This window comes from Crocodylus siamensis, chromosome 2 (assembly GCF_052110815.1).
Source record: "Crocodylus siamensis isolate JL-2025a chromosome 2, ASM5211081v1, whole genome shotgun sequence".
NCBI classification, from domain to species: domain Eukaryota; kingdom Metazoa; phylum Chordata; order Crocodylia; family Crocodylidae; genus Crocodylus; species Crocodylus siamensis.
The window spans coordinates 229,185,233-229,198,358 of record NC_143396.1 but is presented as its reverse complement, the minus strand read 5'-3'; the positions used below and the strand labels follow the sequence as shown (position 1 = coordinate 229,198,358).

At 42.0% G+C, this 13,126-nt stretch overlaps 1 protein-coding gene across 5 annotated transcripts in view; it reads right to left on the bottom strand.

The window, feature by feature from the left end:
- UBR1 (ubiquitin protein ligase E3 component n-recognin 1) overlaps positions 1-13,126 on the bottom strand; it is a 126,712-nt gene that overhangs the window by 58,649 nt on the left and 54,937 nt on the right. For all 5 annotated transcript variants that reach the window (XM_090033319.1, XM_090033318.1, XM_090033320.1 and 2 more), the window contains exons 16-24: positions 11,263-11,324; positions 10,425-10,535; positions 9,039-9,104; positions 8,334-8,435; positions 7,482-7,545; positions 6,415-6,539; positions 4,970-5,022; positions 3,554-3,656; positions 2,314-2,362 (exon numbers count right to left, since the gene is read on the bottom strand). In XM_090033319.1, coding sequence (XP_089889445.1) covers positions 2,314-2,362; positions 3,554-3,656; positions 4,970-5,022; positions 6,415-6,539; positions 7,482-7,545; positions 8,334-8,435; positions 9,039-9,104; positions 10,425-10,535; positions 11,263-11,324 — 735 coding nt within the window. The remainder of the gene's footprint in view (positions 1-2,313; positions 2,363-3,553; positions 3,657-4,969; positions 5,023-6,414; positions 6,540-7,481; positions 7,546-8,333; positions 8,436-9,038; positions 9,105-10,424; positions 10,536-11,262; positions 11,325-13,126) is intronic.

Sequence of the window (13,126 nt, the reverse complement as noted above, 5' to 3'; positions counted from 1 at the left end):
GGGGGTGCTGTCCAGCCGGGGCGGTGCATGGGGCCTAGGATCTGGGTGGGAATGCACAGCTGCAGGGCCCAGCTGGGGAGCAGTACAGAGCTGTCTGGGGGCCTGCAGGGGGGCTGGCTCCCTACCATTGCATGCACTCTTGGGGGGGAGCATGGGGCACATGCCCCCCAGATTAATGTGTGGGGCAGGGGCAACTGCAGGCTCAGGGCTCCCCACCCTGCTGCCCTGACCCTGGGGGTCTCCATAGCCCAGAAGGCAGATCCCAGCACAGCAGGGCAGAAGCAGCTGTTTTGCCGCTGGGAGCTTCACACCACCACAGCAAGGTACCCCCTGCCTGTCCAGCAGCAGCAAGGGTGGCAGCACAAACTTGTGCCTCCCGCTGCTGACAGGCCACCAGGGAGCGCCATGCCATGGCCGCTTGGGACTCCTGGTGGTGGCATAAGGCTTCTTCACCCCAGGGTTTTGCCTGCTGGGCAGTGGAGATCCCAAAGGGAAGGGCAGCAAGGTGGGAAGCCCTGAGCCTGCAGCCACTAGGCGACATCTGCCTGCCCCACCATAGGGGGGGGCTGCTGCTGAGGTCTGCTGCCAGGTTCACTAGGGGCTGCAGACCCAGGTTCCTGGCCCCATAACCCTGGCAGCTGGGGGTCTCCTGCAGCAGGGCTGCGGAGGGGGCAGGAGGCCATGGGTTGTGAGTGAGGGGCAGACGCAAGGCCAAGGGGCTCTGGTTAGAGTGAGGAGAACCAGGAGATGATGGGGGGCTGCAATTGTGAGTGATGGGCACCAGTAGGACTAGGGGAGGGGGAGTGAAGGGCAATGGCATGGGCAGGGCACTAGCATAACAGGGCTGCTCATCACCACAAATCAGTGGGGGAGGACAGCCACAGGTGGACCTGCACTCTGCAAAGCGTGCAGGGGGAGCTCTGATTTTCCACGATAAAAAACCCAAAATCAAATGCCCAAATTTATAGGTATTTATAATTGTATTATGGCGATTGAGGAACTGGTAGCCTTCTAAATTGTAAATATATCAATAAAACATTGTGTTCAACTGATTATAGAGGTAGATATAGAAATAGATATAGTGACATTTCATTTAACAATGAAAAATGTGGATTTTAGGTTTTTTAATCACAGAATTTGCAGGGGGGTGTTTTAATCAGAGAATCTGCCATTTTTAGACAGAGAAAACCAGGATCTCTGTTTATTAGACATAAATGCCACTCATCCCAACACAAGTTCAAGGAAGCTTGCAGTAACAGAACAAAACCATGTACAAAAAAACAGACTATTAAAATAAAACATTAAATAACTTCCTTCCCTCTCCCCCGCTCCAAACAATATCCCAGCTTAGCTTTGCTTGCTAAATGCCTGTCCGAACAGAGAAGGTCTTACAGACCTTCCAGAAGATGTCCAGGCTCAGGCTCTAACAGGCCTCAAGGGGGCGCTGAGGAGTGACAACCAATGATGACCTCCCATGTTTTCATCAAGCGAGTTTGGCACATTCATGGTACTTGCAGTAGGTTTCTTTCGACTGACCTCAGAGATCACAATGGGGCATAAGACAGAAGGCAGCCCCTTAGGCTGTACAGCCCAGATGATTTAGGGACTTACAGGTCAATAACAGCACTTTGAATTGTTCCTAGAAAACTACTGGAAGCTACTGCAATTACAAAGTACTGGAGTTATGTGTCCCTAGTAATGCGTCCCCATCAGAAGGAACACTACCGTGCTCTGCAACAGCTGCAGTTTCCAGACAGTTGTCAAGGGCAGCACCAGGTAAAGTGCTCTACAGTAGTCTAAGCCTAATGTTATACAGGTGTGGATGATGGTGGCCAGATCTAAATCTTTTTTGAAAGCAGACTTTATGGCACTTTAAACTGCAGTCCTCCACAGCATAGCTACAAATGGTGGCAGCAGGCAGCACAACCATCAGTAAGTACATTGCAACAAAAGTCTCAGTTTTATTCCAAAGGAACCAACTACTAGGAAGAAAGGTTACTTTTGTCCCCTTCATCTGCTGAGATGATTAGGAAGGCTGTGTAATTTTGGTATCAAGTTTAATGCTTTGCCATCTGTCCCTAAGAAATTAAACTGAAAACCCTCTAAACTGCTTATTTTGTAACCAAAAAAAATCATCACCAAAAATATATCAGGTGGTAACTAATTATGACAATACATATCTGGATCACATTCAAACTTGTGACACTGAACTCAGTACAATTAAGTCCTCTCCCAAAGCTTCTCTCTCATCAGCATTACAGCTATAGTAAAGTGAATCACTACACTCCTTTAGTCATCTATCCAAACTTTTACCTTCATCCCTGTTTTCTTGTTTTCTTCTCTTCTTCTGTGTATGTTCAGCCTGTAAGAAAAGCGACCTAAGTTACCGTACCAGTAGCACTGGAGAATTACGTTGCGAATGCAACAGGGTGCGGCGAGGTGGGCATCCCCACTAGCCACAAATAGCTCCCCACCTGCCTCTGGGCACACCACCCGCCTGTCTTGCCGGTCACGCCTTATTGGTAATTAATAAGTTGTGAATTAAGGTGGGAGGCTGCCCATTGTTGCACCCTGATATTAAGGGAGTGTCGGCAGCTCTGTACCTCCCCTACATCACAGGTGAAGCCTCGCAGATGGTATCTCAGGCAGTTAGTTGGATCCTCACCTTCACTCATTAGCTGTGGCCCACAACCATGGGGACCTTCAGCTTCCATAAGCCCTGGCCCCATCTCAGGCCCCGTTGGGACTCCAAACTCCCTCGCTCATCGTGGCCATCCCTCGTGGTGGGCCCCTGGGCCTTTTGACCCTTAGGTCCTTGGCCCAGCATTGACCAGTCAAGTCCCTCAGCAGGATCTTTGATTCCTGCCTGCACTTTCTGGAGTGGGGTTCCCCCATTCCCAGCTCAGGTGCTCCAGGAAGCATGCCTGGCCCTCTAGGGTCTTTCCCCAACTGGCTCAGGCTCTTCCTGAAGCTTACCTGACCTCTACTCCTTCCTTGGATCTTATTCCCTACGTATACACCATGACTGGTGCTCCAGGGTCTCACAGGGGACTCTCACTCCCCTGCTTGAGCAGCAAGTGATTGTGGTTGGCCTCAGGTGTCATGTCTAACCCACCCAAAGGTGAGGGCTGGCGTTGAGGTACCCCTACTCACCTTTCACCAGGGTGATCATTGGCCTGGCATTTCCTGGGGGCTCTTGCACCACTGAGAGCCCCACCAGTCCATCCATTCCCAGCAGGGTGCAGTTTTAGGTCATCCCCAGGACCAGGAGCCTCCAAGCCATCCCCTACAGCTCCTCCCTTACCTCCAGGATACCAGCAGCCTTGCAGCCAGACAATGTTGCTGCTGCCTCCTCTGCCACCAGGGAACTGATCCAGTTATAAAGGCAGCCAAAGATTTAAAATGGCTGCCACAATCAGGCACATGCTGGCAGCTTGGCTCAGGCCCTTAAAGTTGCAGGCACCCACAGTGCCCTGCCACACAGGACACTAGACTAAACAAATGTAGTAAGATACGGCAATATCCCCTTCACTGCAAGTTTCACATTGCCTACCTTGCTGTGTTGGGTTTTGGTGTAATGATAAAAGAACATATTGAACTCCTTCAAACATTCATCCTTCAGCTCATAAACTCCATGGCCCGACACCCCAGGTTTCCTAAAAAAAAACACATTTTCCATGGACAGATTAACATAAATGCTTATTTATATTAAAACAAACAGATAATTCAATGCGTTTCCTAAGGAAATACCAATGGTAAAACAGAACATAGACCTAGCTCTACACATTTCATTTTAATGCAGTACCAGATTTTTAATTTTCAGAAGTCAAGGCTTTAAACTAGAATTTCAGGTGTTTGAGTTACACTGTATTATCTCTAGCTCTTTTTCAACTTAGGCACTAATAAATATAATGCATGAAGATCTCTCTCATTGGAAAAGCACCTGGTGAATTCCACTCTACTCTCAAAACAAAGTTTCTAGCTATTTCCAAGAATCCCTTTGCTTATACAGAAATGGAACAAGTCACCAGCAACTTAGAATGAATGGAAATTCAAGCAGTTGAAGTTACAAGGTGTTATTTTTTTTTAAAAATTAAAATGAACCAAAACTGGTTCAAACATCCATGTATAATAGGTGATTTTTAAGCAGCAGGCAAACTAAGATTTCAGGGAAGCTGAAGTGTGGGGGGATGTATGGGACCTGGGTTAAGTATTAAATTGAAAGCCAACTTATTTCTGATAGTGAAGCAAGTTACTTAGAAAAAATCTGTCTAAACCAGGGACACTCACCTCCTGGCATATGTGAAGTCATTTCATCTAGCCCATGAGGCTTCTCAAGGGTCCAGAAATTTGGTGGTGAGGGAGTGGTAGCGCCTCCTGGATTGGGTGCCAGATCCCAGTACACAGAGCTGGGCAGGGGCAGCACCATGCCCCAGGACAGAATCCCACCACGTGGGGGCAGCATGGGGCCCCAGGGCCCAACCCCAGTGTGGGGGGCTGACAGGTGGTAGCATCAGGCTTTTGGGGCCCAAACCTGGAACACAGGGGCAAGATGGTACCAGGCCCCAGGGCCCAATCCCAGCACATGGGGATCAATCCAGACTGTGGACTGGCTCTGTACCACTCAACTCACCCATGGGGCCAAAAGCTTGAGCAACACTGGTCCAAAGGAAACAAGAGAGAAGATCTGGTACTTAATAACTGCTAAAAATTAAGTGAATCTTTGAAAATGTTCCCCATTAGCAAGTGAGACTACTGAAGTCCTAAGAGTCTTTAAAATGAATTTGAGGGAAAAAAAAAAGTCAATACTTTCATCATTTGCTTTACTTTTCTATGAACAATTGAAGACAAATGTTTCAAGCCACCAAAATAAGTATTTAACAAGAGTTTGTGTAGGATGATAGACAGGCTAAAGACTGTTGCATGACTTTTCACTATTGTTATTCATAAAGGAACATTTGGAGCTTACTTAAACACGGCGACTTTGTCAATTACGTTCTCCAAGCCAGTTTCATTGTTTTCCTGTTAAAATATTTAATGTGGAATATATTTTTATTCATACAAATATTTAAGTATTGCTATATTTTAAAATAAGGGCTAAAATGGGAGTTCATTAAGTACAAATATGCCACATTTTAATAGCAGATTTTCTATAAGCCTATACTTCCTGTAATACAAACCACTCAAATTGATATACATTTTTACATCTATACAGTAATGTACCATATTTACTCAAAGCCTTGATAGTAGGGGAAGGGGGAGGCAAGTGCCAGAATGCACAGAGAGAAGCAAGCGGGGGGGGGGGGCCCACAGGCAGCAGGGGACAAGGGGCAGAGGTCAGGCCACTTGACTCCCACACTACCTACCCCCCTGCTACTGTTTTCCCAGCTGCAGTGGTTGTGGCGATGATTAATTTAAGATGACCTTCCAATAGCTAGATTTTATAAATGGAAAATTATAACAAATGTCTACATTTTCCATGTATAGAATCAAATTACTGGGGAGGTTGTCTTAAGTCCAAAGTCATCTTGGATTTGGGAAAATATAGTAATAAAAATCCACAAGTTTTCACAATAAGCCATGAAAAGTGATCATGATAAACTCCCTATTTAATCTGTCAATTAATGTACTTTGTCCATGTTCATCTAAAATGCAAATGTTCAAATTACGTGATTGGTAAAGGAAAGGAAAAAGAAAACTGTACCGTTCTTTGTATCAAAAGTTTAAAACATTTCCCAAGATAGATTATAAAGACACTTTCATTCACTAAACTACTGCCAGGTATAACATGAGCTTTCACAGACAACAACCTACTTTGTTAGATGCTATGAATCGACTGGGAGAAAGAAAAGTTTCCTACAGCAGAGAAAGTGACAGGAGGAGGGGACATTGCTAAGAAAGGCAAAAAGTAGCTTGATTAGAGCAAATCAGATGAATATGGCAGTTAAGCCTGGAGAGACACTGGAGTTACAAATAGTCCAGGCAATGGGATAAGAATCCACAGTCCCTGTTAATATTACTGTTAACACAATCTAGTCCATGGATGGATTTCTTTTCCCATACCTTTGCATTCAAGGTTGGGGGGTTTTTAAAGTTTTTTTTGTTTGTTTGAAGAGAGCTACTCTGAGGTCTGTGATAGAATGCTCAAGGAGATTAAAATGTTCTCACACGGGCTTTTGCACATTTTTGGAACTGAAAATAGCTTCTCTCACTGTAAGTACACGTAAATATTCTGGTTTCCTGTTTAAGGAACTGCCATCTTTATACAATACTTTTTAAATTAGAGAAACTTCAAGAATAATACTACTAGTGCTGTTAAAATAACTGGTTCTTGCATATGCTAGTGTACAACAGCTTGGTTGCAAGATGCCAGTTTGAAGGACACACAGATAACTGAAGCAAAACAGAACTTACATTCTCAGGCAAAGATTTAGCAATAGCACTGTGAGCCATTGGTTCAATGCAGAGCAGATGAATTATTTCTCTCATAACAACATCTTCTTTTGACACATCACTTACTCCAGGTACATACCTTTCCCCTGCCAGGACATATTTAAAAGGAAGAAATAGGAAAACAAAGATCAGAATACAACTCTGAATCGCTCGTCGTGACCATAAAACTGCTTGGATGTTTCATGAGACCAAACTGCATCCTTCAAAGATATAGCACGGAAATACGTAAGGGAAGAGGGGAGGAAACTTTTTGTTGTTGTTTTTAAATGATCAAATATTAGAAATGTTGCCTGGCCAATCCTCTTAAGTGCTTTCACATAACAACACTGTCAGCGAGTTCTAGAAATCTGCTTTGCAACTACTCCCAGGTACACATAGCACAAACAATATCATATACACACATGCAGAATATAATATGTATGTGTACATGTACATGTAAAGAAATGTTTCTTTTAGTTACATTTTCCCCCTGAGGATAGTGGCTAGCTTGTTAAAGTTTACAAACCCCTCCCTCCTCTTCATATTCTACTAAAGTAACTAGCAATTAAACTATTTAAACAGCATGGGTCTGTGGGACCTCTGAATCCAGCCCACATGTAGAAGTAGGAGATTATGACAGCAAGGTGTTTTGCCCATGCCCACACTGAGGCCATGCAGCAGGGATGGGTACAGCTTCCAGCTGGGTGGCCCCAGCACAGGCGAAGTCCCTTGTTTGGCAACATACTGCCAAAACCCTCCAGGCCACGCTAGACTGAAGCTGGGTTGTTCTGGCTCATGGTTTCAGTTGTCTAGTATTTGTTATAGGACCACCAATTTTTGAGTTATCCAACATCACCCCTAAACTCTATGCATTAAAACAGTGGGATGATTACCATAAAACATTCACCATGCCCATTCTCTCTCATGGCAAATATACTTCAAGTTTTCTGTGTTAGAGAAGAAAGCAGCTAAATTAAACAAAGCCAAAATATAAATATTGTCAAAATGTAAAATCAGATCTTGTTTTTAGTATAAACCAAATTTCTTACCTACAACATAGATGAGAACCTGCAGCATCTCTTCTATTAATGTATTACACTGCTTAATCAAATCCTGTGGTAATTAAATGATAAAGTTAAAATAATGATAATTTTTAAAAGATTGCAAGTCCCAAGAACAATGCAGTTAAATGTGAAACCTAGGCCTCAGGCTACCTTATGATACTCTGGTTAAATAGAAAACTGCTCTCCAATTTGAAGCATTACAGATCTGGAGAGACTGCCTGTACTAATTTCTGTCAATATACTGCAAAATTAATATGGGAAGAAGGCTTATAACTAGGAAAATGGCATCCTGAGGTAAATAAATATCCATTGTAACCACAAGGGACATCAGAAGAATCCAGGAAAACCCCATTCAACTAAAAATATAAGCCTTCAGGGTTAAAACAATGTTGAGGAAAACAAAATATTCCTGGCTTTCAGAAGACAATTTATGAAACAATAGTAATGGCAGCCATACCAGTGCTATATACCAATAAGAATCCTATTTGGTAAATATTGCAAATAAAGAAGGATGTGAACCAAAGTCACCCTGAAGAAGGACTGAACCAAATCAAACAGATCACTGTTCCTTGTTAGATCTTATGCCACTTGAGTGTTACCATTCTTTGAAATCACATGATAACTAATAAACAACTTGAACAGTAAGGTATAGAAAACAGCAAAATATGTTGTTTTTGAAGAGGTATGAGTGCAGATATAAATCACTAAGTCCTGAATCTTTTGTTGATCTGCACATTACTATTTTAGCATGGCCTTAAAACTACAGTGAAAAATGCAGTAACTACCGTTTCCCCTTTTATGTTTCCAAGAATTTATAAAAAAGTCCCTGATACTCACCTGGTCTTTAGTGGGCATGATCTTCCTGAAGGCATCAGCAAGTTCATATCTCTGAAGCATCAGCAAAAGGAAATGATTTGGATCCATAAGAGATGCACCAATCTGCCAGACATCAGAAATATCAGTCAGCATCTAAATTCCTCTTTAAGGCATGAAAGCTACTCTCTCCTCCAAGATTGTTTTTAAACATGACACAGCTAATAAATTCAAAAGGCGAATGTTTTAAAACATACAGGATACAGAATTTAACGTTATAAATGGTTTCAATTGGAAAAAATGATCTCTACACAAATTATATAAGAAAGAAGACAGAAAAAGTATGTGCACTTCTTAGTATTTCTAGAAATGTCAGCTCCCTTTCTAGTATTAATAGGCCTTAAAGCCACAACCAAAAACAGAAAAGTAGTGAGTGAAAGATCCTCTTTAAAATCACTGATAGGTGTATCAATTTCAACTGATATGGAGAGATTCTGTGTTTGGGGCAAAGGGGGAAGGATAAAAGAAGAAAAGGAAAGAAAAAACCCTATAACATGGTAGCTTAGAAGAATAACTGGACTACCTAGATATAGGGAAACTTTAAAAGTTTGTGTTAATATGTTACACCATTGGCAGAAAATCAAGACAAAGCTCTAACATATTTTCATGAGACAACTTGGGAAGTACTTTGTGTTACTTAATGTCAGCAGTAATGTAAAAGATCTCTACCTGCAGCATAATGATGTCTTTATCATACATCTCTTCTCTACATTTAACATCCTGGTAATAGAACACCTAGGTAAAAACAAGGGGAATGAAAAATACACAGAGGATTTCACTAGAAAACCTCAATATTCAGTCAAGAAATTCCCTGAGCAAGCTACTTCTACATAAAGACTTTTAAATGTTTTGTTCCTATTAAAATGGTGCATACATTCCTGAGATAGGTACCAAATCTCTTGCCTGCATTTGAGTTAGTCTATGAGAAAACCATTTTTGATGATATTCCTACTTCGGAGCAAACAAACTTTTCCAAGAGGCTTTAGGATTTAACTAAAATTACTTCGTTTTGGAGACAGACTCATTTTGCCTTTAGCAGTAGATTAATTTGTTCATTCCTATTTCTTGACACAAAGTTATCTGTGTTTCGACAGTTCATGAGACTGTTGCACTAAAGCTGGAGGGAAGTTGTTTATTCTGTAGTTTAATTAACCAATCACCATAGCCCTCAAAAGCTACAGAATATTCTGAGCTAGATAAGCGAAAATCTTATGTCGATCTCGGAACACTTAAGTTGTTTGGGGGGGGGTATATGAATCAAGATTTCTTTGTGATAAACATCTTTGTAAAAATAGAAAATTCTATTTCATGCCTTTACAGTATAAGAGAGCCTTGCCACACATTATACACTATCTCAGTTCAGGCACTAGGAGAATAACATGATCAAGTGGATCCAGAGTACAGGACTAGCGACCAAGAACTCCAAATTCTGGTCCCACCTGTAGAAATAGACAAGTCACTGAACCACCGTCTCTTACATTTCAGAGGTAAAATGGAAATAAAAGTACACAGTTCAATTTCATCCTAAGGTGTTCTGAAAAGTGAACAGAGCTAGTGTCTGCCTTCACATGCAAACAAACAACACTGAAGCTAAATGAGAATACATACATACTTCTCAGGACAGTTTTACTTTAAGCATGTCCATAGTGCATACAAAAAAAAAAAAAGTTTGCTTTTCCTAAATAAGAGATATACCAGTACGAATCCTTGTTTGGGATTCAAACAACTTAATTTCACATTTTTTTGTGCAATGATAACCATACATTAAGAAGCGTCTCTGACAGTTAATACATACATAGTGCCATAGTTCTCATATAGCAGCCTTTTTCATCAGTAAATCTGGGAACATTTTACAAGGGATGTCAGAGACCCCACTTTACAACTGTAAAGGTGAAAAGGCTTGCTGAATGCCAGCAAGCGGGCCAATGGGAGAGCTGGGAGTAGAATTCAGTGTAGTGTTCTCTCAGCTTAACTCATGAGTCAGTCAGTCATAGCACTAATGAAAATGTGACAAACCAGTGGGACTCAACTTCTAATGCTTGTGACAGGGAGTACCTGGCTTATCAGGGAAAGCCCATTCCTCCTCCACATGTCTGCAGCAACCTGAGCAATCAAGGCAAGACAGCGCAAAGGATAGTCTATCAGCAGCTCCACTTGGAATTCTTTCTAAAAATTAAATGAAATAAATCTGTTAATAGACTAAAGATTAAGATTTATATTCTAAGAACAGAACAAGATCAATAACTGCAAGACAATATGTGCACTAGGAAGCCCTTAACATGTTTATAGACCTATAAAGAATTACAGAGTTGTGTTAATATAGATTACAGTTCTGGCACAGCAGGAGAAAGTTATCAGGCAAAAAACTGGGCATGCAATTTTGATAGGAAAAATATGAGAATACTGAAAGAAAAGCTGTGCTGTTTTAAGATATATAAAAGGAGTAACAAAAAAGTTTGGATTGCAAATCAAAGCTGCAGTACATTACAATGCTATTAAAGAAACCGGAGGTTAGATGTTCCCAAGGGAATTTTGATTATGAATGGACTGAACAGTTACCAGGACAGACGCCATTCTTAGGAATAAGTGTATCCAAGGTTTTAGTACCCCCTCCTCAATATTTCAGAATCACTACTAAATACTAAGGTCATATGTCCTTCTGATTCTATAATACTCATTTCATGTAGGGCCTCTCTTGCATCTAAAAAGAAAACAAACCAGCCGTTTTAATTACGAAATGAAAACTACCTTTTGGGATCTTTTTTCTTTTTCATACCAAGACACTGGAAACACTGATTAACCTATCCTTTCGCTCTTCAATGGAAAGTTGCTTACAGGAATGCAATTCAGCAATAACAGATAAGCTTAAATACCATTAGAAGCAAACACTTACAGGAGAGACAAATTCATTTAGTCTTGAGATGGCTCCAGTCTTGCTTAACCTTACATGTAGACCTACAAGAACAAAGATGGGGAAATAAATACAAAAGAAAGCCAGACAGATATGCTTTTTAGCCAGGTAAGTGCTAAAACAAGTGTAGTTGGTCCAATAAAAGGTATCGCCAAAAAAAAAAAATCCTTGCCTTGAAAAAAAAAAAACCCAGCCTTTTTTAAAATCAAGATTCATTTTCTAAGGCCTGCGTAACATAGATGGATAGCCTAGATTATCAAAATGTTTCCTTATAGCCTTTCATAAATTCACAGATTGCAAGTCCAAGAAATTTTAAGAAGAGTTTGCTAAGCAGCAATTACAATTTATTTACTTCTTGTTTTAGCAGCAACTCAGCAGTCACATAGTATATAAACAGATGTCACCTTTTCTCACCTTTGTGCTGCCACAAAAAAATTTCAGCATAGACATTAATAATTTTTCCCATGCCACAAATGGCAACATTTGTGGCCACAACAAAAAGTAGTAATAATTTGTGTTGCTTGATTGTGGCAGATATTTATTTGCATCCTGGAGCTGCCCATAATCTCCAGCTGCCCCAGGCAGGGACTCAGGAGAGGTCCAATCCTGCACAGGAATTTCTGTACAGGATCAGGCCCATTAAGCCCTGGGAGAGGTTGCTTAGTTGCTTGTCCATTTACAGAGACACATTCCCAGGATTTCTGGGGTGCTTCTGGGTAAGCAGGGAAAGTCAGGGTTTCCCCATTTACCCAGTCACATCCCAGAGATCCCAGGGGCACATGTCTAAGTCAAGAAAGCACAGATGCTAGGGAGAAGTCTCTTTAAGTGGGAAAACCCCAACTTCCCTCCCTTACAGACATACCTTGGAGAGCCTGGGGACATGTCTCCATAAGCAGGGAATCTCTGACTTTCTCCACTTACCTAGACACACCCCAGGGATGCATCTTGGTAAACAGGGAAAGCTAGACAGGCACTTCACAGGTCTTGAGGGGCCTGAACCTGTGCATGAATTCCTGGCGTATGCAAAACCAGGCCCCTCAGCCCCAGGAGAATATGTTGCCCATAGTTCTGCAGCATCAATGTGTGATGTGTGTTTTACCCAATGAAACAGACCAGCTCTGCTGGGACATATCCTGGCACGGTTGATCAGCTTCATTTGGTGACATCTATTTCTATCCATAGAGCCTCCTCACTAAAGACTACAAAGACCAAAACTGTGTTAAGTTGTGTCCTCAGGTAGGCATTCTGTGCAACATGGATCTAAAGCATGACAAGTACTTAAAGACGGCCATGCAATTCTGCTGTTTGCATGCAACCTAAAAGTAGACAGTACTCTGGTCTGGGAAGGTGGGTATATTTGGCTTGAAGGTCCTATAATAAGATTAAATGGTACCCACGACTGGTACGTTAATTGTCATTCTGCACTACAAAATTCCTGCAGGAGTTAATGAAGTTCGTCTTCACTGAGGGGGGGATAAAATCAGCCTAGGGAATGATAAAATTCATGTAGATAACATCTCTTCAAAGTTAGCCTAAGATTTCATTGCCACCATAGTTTCATAGTTTCATAGTAGCTAGAGTCGGAAGGGACCTAGGTAGATCATCTAGTCCGACCCCCTGCCTTAGCAGGAAAGAGCACCGGGGTCAGATGACCCCGGCAAGGTGCTCATCTAACTTCCTTTTAAAAATCCCCAGGCTAGGAGCCTGCACCACTTCCCCTGGAAGCTGGTTCCAGGCCCTAGCCACCCTGACTGTGAAGTAGCGCCTCCTAATATCTAATCTAAACTTACCCTCCGCCAGTTTGTGACCGTTATTCCTGGTCACTCCTGGCAGCGCACGGGGGAAC